We start from the raw sequence: 14,251 nt of genomic DNA on the forward strand, positions 1-14,251 counted from the left end.
GTTCTCTTCCCAATAGGTCTTAAGCCAGAGAGTGTGAAAACAAGCTGGTTTATTTGTACTGTACCGTACTAGCTAGAATAGAGCATTCTCCTTACAGTAAAGCACACATAAGTGATTCAGACATAATAACACCTTACTAGTGCTTAAGCTTCTTATGAAGGCTGAGTCAGAAGGGATTGATGCTTCATTGCAGTCTGTGCTAGTGATTATTTGTTAAGCAGTATTCTTAGCTCCTGGGACATTTCTTCATCTCTTTCCTCTTTGACTTGAACCTTTCCCCCATTCTCGGCCTTTTTTTTTTTTTTGCTCTTCCTTCCTTGCGATGATGAAATCAGGCTTGCAGACTGTAGACTATATGCATTCTCTGGTAAATGGATTCAGTGGCTCTGGTGTGGCATAAACTGAAGTTAATCAACCCATGCTTGATGAATAAAAAGGATTTTACATTTACATTCATAATGGCTGTTCAAGAGAGATTATGACCTTGGAGAATTAAACAGGACCCTAAAATCCTGTCAACACCTGTGAGAGCTGCTTCTTAGTCAGGTATTGTATCTGAGAGGATATGGATGGAGAATGAAGAAAAGTATTTTGTAGCCAGACATGGAGCTGAACTGATTGTGTCTGTTCTAATTCTTTTTCTTTCTCCCTTTTATGGTTGTTAATCTGTCCTCATCCTAGAATGAAATGTAACTTTGGTAACTGGTTTAAAGAGGAGGCTTGCTTGCATTAAAGTGTCAAAGGACTCTATATTTGCCTTTTAAATTCCCAGTGCTCTAGCAAAAGAACAAGCTTTTTAACAGTAAAATTAGCAGCCTCCAGAGATGATCACTGTGTGATCCAACTCAGTGTTTAGTGGATATTCAGTTTGTTGTCACAACAAGCACTATGTTCAGCTAGGCCAACTGCAAATCAGAGTTCTGTATGGCAAGAATTCCTCCTTCTCTTGTGGACTTTCATATCATGGGGTGGAGGGGTTTTCCCTTACGAGATAAAATGAAGTGTTTGGATAACTAAATTAAACACCACAGGCAACATTCTCATCCAAGAATTTGAAAGTCAGTCAGGTTTTGCCAACCCATTTCCTAGGCTGTCAGGATTTAGGAATAGCACACAGACATGTGGATGGATGGAATCTGGGCTTGTATGAGAAAAGCCCCTGCTGATAACAGAGGTCAAGTGATGGTCTGTAAGAGAATCTCCTTGCTCCTGTCATCTAGGCTGAGGATGCTAAGATACCAGAGAAGCATTTATAACTCTGTGATGGGTGCTGTATAAAACCTAAATAGAAGCTGTTACAGGCTCCAGAGAATGAACTGGTTAGAGGTTTGTTACAGCATCCTGCTGGGCAGGAGCCATCTTCAGAGGGATGGTGGAGGTGGATATTGAGTCAATATGTAGTTAGAAACCCATGTTCAAAAGCCTAAGGCTATGATGTTTATAAGTGCTGAGCATCCATAATTCCAGTTAAGTCAATAGGTGTTCATCTCTGAAAATCAGTTCTCAACCCTTCTAGCTACATAAACCCTGGAGCTGAATCTACTGGGCAGCAGGGAGCCAAAATTAGTACTTTTCTGTGCCCCATATCTTCTATGGCACATACCCTCACCTTTGTTAAAGATATTGCCTACTCGCCACAGACTATATATGCCAAATTTAAGATTAAAGGACTTATTAGGGACTTTAGAGAGGGTTCCAAAATTAGGCCTATAATAGAAAACAAGACTTGGCTACTACCTTGCATAAAACTTTGTGTGTGCAAGCCCTAGATTTGTATTTCTTTGTTCTAAATATATGGAGAAGACCACAGCTGAGTGTGGCATTATCAACGATCTCATGTCATAAAAGTGGAATTGCATTAAGCTCTTATTTTATTTCATCCACAGATGGTGCATCATTTCCTCCTTTTGTAAGGAAGAACCAGATCCTGCACTTCTTTTCCTCCGATATTTGCAGGTAGGACACTTGGAGATATCCATATTGTGCTCATATTCCTATGTGTGCTCACCAAAAATCATGTTCTTTGAAAAACTATTTAAGACAGTTGCTGAACTTGCTCTGCTTGGTCTCAGGTCATTGAAGCAACTCAATAAACAAATCTTTGGTTTTAACCATATGAATTTGCTGTGTTCATGATTGGCTACTTAAAGCCTGATTCTGCCACCCTTAGTTGTACTGAAGAGTGAGTAGTTGCAATGCCTCTGAATCTCTGATCCTTTGCACTGGTGTAATTCAGGAGTAACTCCACTGAAGATCATAGAGTTACAGTGGTAGATGTGAGTGGAGACTCAGGCCCATTGACTATTCATACAAGTAGTACTCAGTATTAGGGTTGCAGAACTTGACCTATAAGGGTGCATTTACATGACAAGCAGCAGCCATGACAGTGAGTCGCAGAGCCCGGGTCTACAGACTTGGGCTTGCGCTACAGTGCTAAAAATAGCAGTGTAGACACTTAGGCTCAGGCTGGAGCTCAGGCTCAGAAACCTACCACCCTCAGTGTCAGAGCCCAAGCGTCAGCTCAAAAGGTCTACACAGATATTTTTGGTGCCATAGCATGAGTCCTGTGAGCCCGTCTACAGACCCAACTCTGAGACTCACTGCCACAGGTTGGGCTAGCACGAGGTATTTAAGCATTATTCTGAGGGCTTATGTGGAGCTTAACAGATGCATAGGCCATCTGTACAGGTGTGTATTTCACCCTTCATAGCTAAATACACCAAACTGCTTTCTCTCAGAATATGATACGTTTTACCCAAAATAAATAAATACATAATAAAAATTTAAAAAATCTCCTTGCAGTTTTTCTTTTCAGTCTGTCTTTTCTGCTGTTGCCATACAATGTCCCTGAATACTCCAGTGGGATAGTTACAAACACTGCTCAATAGATTTCAAGGGAACGGAAGTGTAATTCTTCCAGGAGATACATTTGCAGGCTCAACTTTGATTTTCAGTGCCGGGAATGAGCTTTTTCGTCTTTAAAATGCATCATTTATTTTAAAAGTTGCATTAAAAAGGATCAAGGTTTATAAATCAAATTCTTATCGTGGAGCAGCCTGAACCCCAAAACTGAAATATGCCAATCACAGCAAAGGACTTTTCACGTACCTGGTGAAGAAGAGAGAAACTGTTTCTTCATTCAGGCAGTTGGATGCAGACAGACCTTGTCTGGTTCTTTAGTTCTCAGATCAAGTAATCATAGTAGTTTCTTTCTAGTAGTACCACACAGGGTCTCCCTAAATTCTGACCTAGTCTTAGCAGTCAGGGAAGGCAATGCTTGACATAATATAGGACATGGCAACACTCAAAACACTGCTTTCTTCTAACGGCTTGTCTACACTAGAATGTTTTGCCGCTTTAACTACACCAGTAACACCTTCCCCCACCCCAAGCATGGATGCAGCTATATCAGTATAAAAGGGTTTATACCAGTATATCTTATTCCAGTTTGTCAAGTGAAATAAGTTCTACAAGTATAAGACACCTTTATACTGGTAGATCTACGTCCACACTAGGGCTCATACTGGTATCACTAAATCATTAAAAAAATCACACCTCTGACATAGTAATAACATTAAAACTTTTCTAGTATATAGCCAGGCAGAAACCACTCTGAAAGACTTAAAACATCCCAACACCACAGGCACTGTAGATCTTTGCATGGGGAGGAGTTGTTTCTACATTTACTCTTAACTGTATATTGTTGTCTGTGTTTCTGTATTGTATAGAATAGAATCATAGAACCACGGGGCTAGAAGAGACTGCAAAGGTCATCTAGTCTAATATCCTGCCTAGAGGGTTGTATCAAAACCATCCAAGATAGCTGGCTATCCAGCCTCTTTTTGAAAACCTCCGGTGAAGGAGGTTCCATGACTTCCCTCAGCAATTTGTTCCATTGTCCTATTGTTCTTACAGTTAGGAAGTTTTTCTTGAGATTTATAAAGTCACCACTGCCTGTGTCTCTTTTTTGGAAATGTCATGCACTCTTGTTCATAGTCTGGGCAGTTCCACAAACTGCTAATCCAGGGCTAACGGAGCCTGGAATCATCCGAGCAGCTGCCAAGAGCACTTTATCATTTAAAAAACGAGAAAGGTAGGGCGTCTTTATAATGCATCAGACATGAATGCGTATTAGCAACCAAAACACCTGTAAATACAATATAAACTAGAGACAAATGAAACATTTCTCTTTTATATTCAGATCTATCTATGGCATATTTGACAGTGAGCGGATTGTGAAGGAAATCCCCCTGTATCGTTTTACAGTTCCTCGTGCAGCATTTGCATCTCCATTAGAAACTCCAGAAAATAAATGCTTCTGCACAGAAGAGGTTCATTCAAAGAATTGCACAACATCTGGTGTCTTGGATATTAGCGCCTGCAAAGAAGGTAGAGTAGTAAAATGTCACTCATCCAAACAAGCCATCTGGCCTGGGGGAAAGACGGTTTTGTGGTTAAGGTACAAGACTGTGATTCAAGAGACTTGGATTCAATTCCTGACTCTGCCACAGATTTCCTGTGTGATCCTGGGCAAATAACTTAATCTCTCTGAAACATCGATTCCTTAAACAGGGATTTGAATACTTCTTTACCTTCATGAGATGTTGTAAAGATAAATTTATGAATGCTTCAGAGCTGCTCAGAGACTGTGGTGATGGGGCTATATATCTAGCTTTGGAGATGGTACACATGCACGAAATAAAAATGTGAGAGATGCATAAGGAAGAGCGAGAGAGATGGAAGTTTCAATATCATTTACACATTCAGGGCTAAATTATCCCTTTTCTCTGTGGGGGGAAGCATAAAAGGAGCTTCATCCACTGCATAAGAGCTTTGGACACCCATAGTTCCTGTGTTCATGAGATCTCCTATACCTGGTGTGATAACTGTATGTGCATATATAGGATGATAGCAGCAGCTGTTTTAACTCAATGTAGTTCCACTGGAGTAAATTTACAGCTGGGAATTTGGCCTATATGTTGTAATTGTATTAGCAATTAATTTTACTCTTGCAAATTATCTACATACCAATAGGATGGTAGACACTACAGAATCTCTCTCTGCTTTAGGTTTAGTAAATCTTCACAATGAATGTGTATATTTGTGTGCATATCATAGTTATTTATTTATATATAAATAAATAAAATGTCCTCAGGTGAGGTACTTCAATAAGAGAAACCAGACTAAGACTTGACTTTCCCATTTTGCTTGTCTTTTTGTAATAGGAAAACCTGTGTATATTTCACTTCCCCATTTTCTGTATGCAAGTGAAGATGTGTCCGAGAATATTGAAGGATTGAGTGCAAATAAGGATGAACACGAGACCTTTTTAGATATAGAGCCTGTAAGCCAACATTTATAGTATTTGTTTCTTGATAACCATGCACAGTATTGCTTTGCAGTGTAGTTATAATACTGATTCATTTCAGATATGATCAGAGGAGCCCATATCTCGGTGTTTGGGTTCTGCAGAACCCCATCAAATCTTATTCTGACCTCCAAAGTTTCGCAACTCACATAAAAGTGTTAATTTTGCCTCATCTCTATAGCTGACAGATTGGGGTCAGTTTGGTTTAGCAAAATCTCAGTCAGGTTTCGGTGTTTACAAAGAGTCCATTTTCTACGGATCATCAACATTCAGAGAGAGTTGGTTCAAAGACTCTGTTTTTGCACACTCTCACTGAAAAAGGGATATTTGAAGACGCTCTCAGAATAAATTAAAGTTACACAGATCATGGTTTTTAAACACTTGCTACTTGCCATTCTAAATTGCCAAACTGTCTTTCTTCCAGCACAAAATACAAACATTTCTTCACAATACTGTTCAACTTCCCAATCTACATGAAACCAACTCAATTGTACATCATAAACAGATATGTAGAGCAGCATAGGATCAGATGACCTTTTTTAGGCAAACATATGCCATATGTAACACCACATAGTATGACAGTTTGGTGACCACAATCTTTGCTATGAATTATGGTGTCAAATATGATCATTGTCTTGTTCTGTGATCGCTGTTCGATGTACGTAGAATGTACAATGATGAAAGTGGCATCCATGTGGTCTTATAGTTGTATGCCGTACATTTCAAAATTTCATCCATGGTGGGTGAAAAACCTATTGGGGCCACATTTCAGCTGATGTAAATCAGTGTAACTCCATTGGAGTCAATGAGATTACTCTACTTTGCACGAAACAAGATTGTGTTTGAGCCAAAGTTTTTATATTCCACTCTAAGTTATCCCTTACAGAGCTCATCTATTTTTGTTGTGTTTTAAACATGTTTTGATTTTGTTGGTTTCATTAAGTAGTAAATCTCATCTAAATTATACTCACAGTTTAATTAAGTTGACCAAGTAACTGCAGTACAGCCTGTTCTGCCTTCCAAGTGAATGACTGTAACAATGAAGCCTCCCGTATATCTGATTCCATAGTACATTTGATTGTCACACTGTGCAGCTGTGATAAATCTCTAAATAAACATTGTTGTTGAACATCTGATTTTAATCAGCTTCAATTTTTCCTCCACTTGGGTCCTAGTCCCCCAAAGCATGTGCTTAACTTTAAGCATGTGAGCAGTCCCATTGAATTATTTAAATCCAGCTATTCAAATTTTTCAAATTCAACACTTTTTATACTGGATTGGAGCCTGGCTGAATCATTCAAAAAACAAGTTAAAGTGGGGGGAAACTGAACAGATAATATCAAAATGTTTAACCTTTAAGATGAAGTTTAAGATTAACCTGTGTCTGAGAAAGTAATTGTGAGTCTCATGCATCTTCGTAAGATACAGATGTTCACAAAAACAATCTCTGCAATTGGTATTAATTAGAGGTGGTCAAAAAATGGAAATTCCACCCCATGGAAAATCTGAGACTTCAAAATTTGTTTTGACCTGAATCAGGATGGAAAGTTGAAATCCTGGAATTTTTCACAAAACAAAATATCTAGAAATATTTGATTTTGAGCTTTTACATTATAACATAATGTAATATAACAAACATTAAAATGCTGAAGGCTAAATGAAATATTTAGACTAGAGCTAGTTGGGAATTTTCTGACAAAATGTTTTTTTGATTGGGACTGAAACTTTCCATGGCAATGTATCCATTTCTCAGGTTCAGGATGGGATTTCTGGGGAGTGAATGTGAGACCAGAGTAGTCAATAGCATGGTAGTCAGTTTACTCCCCTAGGATGTGGGAGATGCAGTTTCAAGTCCTTGATACAAATCCGAGAAGGTAGGGACTTGAACGTGGGTGAGTGCCCTGGCCACAGGTCTAGGGACTATCCTGGGCGCAAAGAGCCTCTCTCTCTTTTTTGTTTTGTTTGGTTGGTTTTTGGTTTTGGCTACAAAATTTGAGTGGTCTCATTTTCATTTTGATGAAGACTGAGAGAAATTTCAAAACCTCAGTTTTCATGAAATGGAATTCTTGTTTTCTGGCCAGCCCTAGTTTTCACCTTATCAGAATGAAACATTTTGTCTTTATTGAAACAAAACATTTCAATTATTTCCTGGCAAAAATTTTGATAAAATTGATATATTCCTGCGAAGTATTTTGAATTAATCAAATCAGCATTTTCGGATGGAAAATGGCTCTACTATTAAATTTGCAACCTTGCTAGTTGTCTCAATAAAGACACAAGAACAGAATGGGCATGAAGAATGAAATGACCCTTTGACCCCTTGAGGTAATCCCAATGGTAAACAAGTTCATGAACAGTGTTAATTCAAGTTTCTCTGATGTGCCTATTCCAGACTTAAGCTTGTAGTGGCCACTATCATGAGCATTCAGTTCATTGTGGTTGTTTTATTTATTTTGTTTTATTTTGTGTTTTCTCCTTTTCTACCTTTCTGGCTTTAGACCACTGGGTTTACATTACGATTTGCCAAAAAGCTGCAAATAAATTTACTGGTGACGCCAGCACCAAAAATCGAGTAAGTGTTTTCTCTATCTTTTGTTTCTAAAACATAGGTACAATATTTTGTTTGTTAGCTCTTTTGCAATTAGGGTGACTGGCTCTACAAAAATGCTTAGTAGGGTTTCAATAAATATAACCTAAATATTAAATATACATTTCATAATGACAGTATTATGACAGTGTGTCTCAGTTCTGCAGTATGACATCTATGTGTTTATACTCCTAAACCAACTCATTGAAGAACCCCAGCATTGGGGAAATCCTTGGGTAGAGTAAAGGAATGAAGTAGTTCCTATACAGCTCACATCTCAGCAATTGGCACAGGATACATGATGAGGGTATCCTTATACCCTAGTGATCCCTGAGTGTTAGAACGTCCCTTGGAAATTGGTGGAGGTAAGGGGAGACAAGGAATAGTTGAGGACCTGCGCCCACAATATTACTATTAATGAAAACAGCAGTTAATACTTAATCTCAGTGTTCCCCGAGACTTCAGAAGAAGATTCACTTGGTGATTTCCCCTCCCTCGTGGGCTCTGAACTTAATAATTGATCAAGCCCAAAGTGAATACGATTTACTTTTATAATTATCATTTAATTATGTTACTGGAGACTTAGGGGCCTGCCCTTCAGGATGATACATACTTTGGCCCTGATCCTACAAATGCACTTAAACATGTATGTGCAAAATTTTCAGCATGTGAATAGTCCTATTGATTTCAGTGAGGTTACTCAGGTACTTAAAATGAATCACATGCTTAAGTGTTTTGCTGGATTAAGGCCAGAGTGCTCTGCAACTTGCAAGATCAAGTCCCTAATTCTTTTCCTACATTTCAGTATTTTCTATCACCCAAAAGGGAGCTTTTTGAAATAAAATATTAGAACACTTTCTAACAAGCTTGTAAGTCCATTGCAATCAGAAATAAATGTAAATATAAAAGGTGTGAAATTTTGTAAATAAAATCTTAAATATTTTCCAATTTGTGAAATTTCAAAATGCCAAAAATTTCAACCTGCTCTGTAGCTCATAAAAAGGCCAAATATTTGTGAATGTCATGAAATGTTCCATTTTTGATTGAAAAAAATTGCTGATATTTACATTTTTTTAAAAAATGTCCTTCAACTCCAACATTTGCACATAGAAGTCAAATTTCAGATTTCTTGGGAATGTCTGGCAGGCACTGGGGGCCTGATCCAATGCCCACTGAGGTCAATGGAAAGACTCTACAGTGGGCATTGTATCAGGACTTAGAGTCATTTTATGAATCTATAAACAATAAATGAGATGAGAAGCAAAAGCAGAATTATATAGTGTATTCAGATTGTGAATAATATAATCATTCCAAAACTAGTGCCAATGAAAAAGATAACGGATACCATACTGTGAGACTGTTGATGCACCACATTACACAGGAGACACACAGTGTGCTTTCTCAAAGAGCGTCTTTACTTGTTCTTCATTGTTTTATTTAACTTAATTTAAAACAAAAGTCATTATGACTGAAAACTGTATGGAAAAAATATATACGCATGCACTAGTCTTGGAATGATCCCATTATTGTGCATGCATATATACAAATGTTTGGGCTAGGTGAGAAATGGATTTTCCATCAGACAAAAATGTTTGAAGCTTCAAAATGTTTTCTTATCTTGAAATATGATGAAAAACTGAAATCTCAAACATTTTTGAAAAACAAAAATCCAAAACATTTTTCATTAGGATTATCCAAAATGGTTTGCTTCAATAATTTTGAAAAATTTCATTTCAGTGCCAACCTTTTTTCCTTTTTCTTTACCTTTATTTTAAATTTAGTAAAATTAAGAAATTATTTGAAACCCCAAAATGGAAACTTTCTGGTTCCATATTGTCAAAATAGGATGTTTTGAAAATCTCAGTACTTTTTTTACCAATTTTTTTGAGTCAGCTGTTTTGTTGAACTTGTCACTGTTTGACAAATAGTTTCACTTTCAACAAATATGTATTTTTTGACAAAAATGATTTGTTGAAAAGTTCCCAATCAGTGCTAATAAATACACACACACGTACTTAATATTTTGAAAGAGACTACTAGTTCCATTCATGGTCCCTATTTTAAGTATAAAGTATATTCTTCCAGCTAGTAAAGTCTTTTTAAATGGAAGATACCTTTTAAATCTATCCACTGTATGTACACATGTACATTATCATAATTATTATTTATATGTGGTGGCAGCCACAGGCCTCAATCAGGGATCAAAACCTTATTGCAATCTAGGTACTGTACGTGCATTTCATTTAGAATACAGTCAAAGAGCCACCTTCCACCCCACAAGAGATTGTAATCTAACTATATGATGAAAGACAATAGACAGAATTGAAAAACAGATTTGGGAAGGGCAAGGTAGGAGAGAAACAATTATGTTATAACCATATAGATGATCATACAGACATTATCAATCTAGTTACTTTCTCATACCCAGAGTACTAAACGGAGGATGGTGTGCATAATGGCTGTAGTCATAGGTGCCCACTCCGTGGGTGCTCCGGGACTGGAGCACCCACGAAAAAAAACTAGTGGGAGCTCAGCATCCACCAGCCGCAGATGTTTAGCGGCTTGGAGAGAGGATTGGGGGAGGGCAGAGACCAGCAAGCAGCAGATGGGTGGGGCCTCAGGGAGGGGGAGGAGTGGGGCAGAGGTGAGTGGAGCAAAGGAAGAGTCTAGGGGAAGAGTTGGAGTGGGGGCAGGCCTCGGGGCAGAGTGGGGGTGGAGCACCCCCGGTGGAAAAGTAAAAGTTGGTGCCAATGGCTGTAGTTACCTATATACTTTTTACAGAGGAATGCTGTAGTTTGAATTTACTGGAGGTTTGCCACCTGAACACATACAAAGTGTACTGCCTGTCAGTTTCATCGAAGTGGTAGAGTATAGGGTTATGAGAAATTGCTAGATGGAAAATGTGAAACTGCAATGTGCAGATAATGTGTTGTGGCTGTTTCAATTTTTTATTTCAATATTTGTTGCAGTGCTTTATCAAAACTTACAAGATCCTATATCTTTCCTATTCTTTGGCTGAATGAGGTTAGTATGTTTTCTGTCTATTAAAACATTCTAATTATTTCAGCTTTATTAGAAATAATCTAGGAGATTTACCAAAAAATAGTCTGGAGCCAAAGTTTTCAGTCTTGTTTGCCTGAAAATAGGCATCTACAGCTAGAGCCACAAAAGCAGTTAGACACCTAACTTCCACTTTAGGTGCCTAAATCCAACAAGAGGGGTCACTGACATCCTCAAAACCCCCTCTCAGCTGCTGCCTAACACTGTAAGCACCTAAACTCCCTAGCTGCCTATGTTTCTTCCAGTGAGCATGAACACAGCTACCTCAGTCTAGGGCCTCAGGTTCTTATCTCATACCTGAGCCTCAGCAGGTTCATCAAAGTAGATGCTAACCAACCTGTCTCGCTAGTGGGGCCCGATCCAGCAGGCATTTTGAGCGCAAGCCTCCAGCTACACAAAAGAGCTGGAGGAGGTGATGGAGGTTGTGGTTAAGGCACTCTCCTGAGATGGGGATACCCTTCTCCCCAAATCCCTTAGAATCATAGAATATTAGGGTTGGAAGAGACCTCAGGAGGTCATCTAGTACAATCCCCTGCTCAAAGAAGGACCAACACCAACACTTTCTCCACATCAGGCAGACAGAAGACTTGAACCCAAGTCTCCCACATCCTTGATGAGTGCTCTAATCCCTGGGCTAAAACTTGTTTGCAAGTCAGAAGTTAGGCTTATGCACTTTTCTCCAGGAGAGGGTACACAGCTGAGAATCCCAGTTAGTGACAGGCTCCTAGACTTAGCCCTCTCGTCTAGACTTAGGTGCCTAAGACCCTTAGGGGGAGGAGCTTAAGACCCACTCCTCGGTATTTCCTATTGGCTATTTCCTATTTCCTTCCTGCTCCTCAAGCTGACTTTTGCAGATCCCATGCTTAGATGCATATCCCTCCATAGGCACTGTGTAGGGAGCCTGGGCACCTAACTCAGGGCTGTGGATTCCACTGGGTGGCAGGGCAACAGTTCGGCACTGCAATGCTGAACATTGCAAGGCCCAAGTCCCTTTGTGGATCTAGCCCTTAAATCCATGTATATGATAACATTATGTGCAATCACACTGTCTATAATGTGCATATGTTCCATGAGAAAGGACTTGCATACTTCAGTTGTTAATGCTCTTGCACTGTTTCAGACGGCGACTATTGATGATGAGAAAGCAGCAATGTTCAGATCAAAAGTGATCTCTCCAGTCAAACTGCTGAACTTGCTGCAGGTGGTGCTGATCATAGTCGGTTGTGTGATGTTCCTAGCGTTCACAGTCTCATATTTCATATGCCGATCGAATAAATTAAGTAAGTAGATTTCTGGTGCAACTTGTGCAGCCCTCCATGGGAGCTTCACTAGAGTAATGACTTCAGCCGAGGGTTGGATGGAGGTTTCATCACATGGCATAATCTTTAATGAAAGGTTCATCTTTAAGCCCTGCCTGGAGACTCCAGGACAACCCTAGATGATTGGCAACCCTACGGTTACAGCCCCAAGAATTATTCTAAATTCCAATCAACCTCAACACTTATCCTTTTAGTTTCACTTCTGGTCTTTCCTTTTGTAAAGGTCCAGCATTTTTCAGTTGACATTTACAAATTCTGCTCCTAGCCCTATTCAACCAAGGTGCTATTGACAGATTGAAATTCATGCAAGATAAGACTTTGGGAATTGGGTGACTCCAAGAGTGATGTCTTGTTTTCAATGAGTCAGTGGGGCTTCTGTGACCTGAAAAAAACCGTATGTGTTGTCCAGAGCTATTCCACAGATCAGAATGGCCTCCCTGGCTGCTCCACTGTCCATCTATCTGGTAGAATGTCAGGTGAAGCCACACAGTTGCAGATCCACATGATCTCCTAGCAACAAGTCCCTGCTGGAATCCCTAAACCTCCAGCGCACTGCAGTGCAGGCCCCCACTCTAAGCAGAGTGATCAGGATCCATGGATCTCTTCCATAGGGTTCCCAATTCTCCCTGATCACCATTCTACATCAGAACCACACCAGTTTCTCTGGGTCTTGGCCCTATGTAGCCATGGAGAATAGGACTGGACATGGTCCTATAATGCACAAAGAGGTACAGCAGAGTAATCCAAATAATGGCAGTGGATTTGATATAAGAGTTTAGATGGGGATTTTTTGGGTGATTTGAAGGAAACGAGGGAGTATATAACATCAACGTCTATCAATAATATCAGAGTACAAATATCATATCATAGTATAGAACAGTGGATCCCATAATATAAAACAGGAGGTTTTCAGTTCCCACAATATACCTTTATCTCAGGTCAAATGGGATAGCCATTTTGTAGGCCACATGATTCATTAACTTTTGACTTTTTCCATTACAGGTAACAAAGAAGTTTACTTGTAGGTGATAATTACTTCAAATTTCACACAAGGAGTTTGTAAAATTCAGTGGCAAAACGATCTGGTCTTATGTTATCATTTATACACATAAACACACTATGGAATGAACGTGTCTTTCCTTTCTGTGAAGAATGTACAGAATCCAGCTTCTCAACCAGCAACACCTGATGTTTCAAAAAGCCCATTTTTACAACTTCATTGAAGAGGCCACAACAATATCATATTCTGAAACCACTTATCATGGTACAAACCTCTATTACAAATAGCATATTAGCAGGTGAAAACTGAAATCCAGTTTGGAATCCAATCCACTTTCTGCCATTTATACAACTTGCTAGTTCGCTTCTCTTGAGACTGTGAGAATAGGAGTAAAAGCCAGTTGCTGATGTTCTAGTTCTAAGTATGTGGGATGGTGACCTCATCAGGCTCATGCAGTGCCCTAGAAGTTATTCTTTTTCCCATTCCTTCAAGCAGTGGAAGTTGCTGCAGTAGAACTGCTCTCCTCTCTTCAGAGATATGAATTTTAATGACTATAAAGTTTATTATGTAACGTGGTTAACCATAGTATCTGAATGTCAATAAAGGGTTTCTGAAAAGCTTTATTTTAAACTATGCATGTACAGACATCAACAAAATACATGCATGAATGCTAACAGTGGCTGATCCATACCGACAGACGGCTTCCTTTCAAAACATTTGTGCAGCAGCCCCATCCCTGTCCTTGGTCTGCTGTGCTCGCCTCCACTCTTTTCACTGGAACTGCTGCTTTTCTTTCTGCCACTTCCTTGGCCAATACCTAGGACCCTACCAAATTCACGGCGGTGAAAAATGCATCACGGACCGTGAAATCTGATCTCCCCCAGGAAATCTGTATAGGGTAAAAATACACAAAAGAC

General features: G+C 39.2%; 1 protein-coding gene across 5 annotated transcripts in view; it reads left to right on the forward strand.

Annotated features, from left to right (window-relative positions):
- The window catches only part of CD36 (CD36 molecule (CD36 blood group)), a 72,882-nt gene extending 58,925 nt beyond the window's left edge, over positions 1 to 13,957 (forward strand). For all 5 annotated transcript variants that reach the window (XM_073328625.2, XM_073328623.2, XM_073328624.2 and 2 more), the window contains exons 8-14: positions 1,887 to 1,956; positions 4,202 to 4,389; positions 5,226 to 5,344; positions 7,867 to 7,940; positions 10,925 to 10,979; positions 12,136 to 12,295; positions 13,337 to 13,957. In XM_073328625.2, the coding sequence (XP_073184726.1) occupies positions 1,887 to 1,956; positions 4,202 to 4,389; positions 5,226 to 5,344; positions 7,867 to 7,940; positions 10,925 to 10,979; positions 12,136 to 12,295; positions 13,337 to 13,359 (689 nt within the window). In that variant the 3' untranslated portion in view covers positions 13,360 to 13,957. The remainder of the gene's footprint in view (positions 1 to 1,886; positions 1,957 to 4,201; positions 4,390 to 5,225; positions 5,345 to 7,866; positions 7,941 to 10,924; positions 10,980 to 12,135; positions 12,296 to 13,336) is intronic.
- Positions 13,958 to 14,251: the final 294 nt, after the last annotated feature.

The sequence above is a fragment of the Lepidochelys kempii genome, chromosome 1 (assembly GCF_965140285.1).
Source record: "Lepidochelys kempii isolate rLepKem1 chromosome 1, rLepKem1.hap1, whole genome shotgun sequence".
Taxonomy (NCBI): domain Eukaryota; kingdom Metazoa; phylum Chordata; order Testudines; family Cheloniidae; genus Lepidochelys; species Lepidochelys kempii.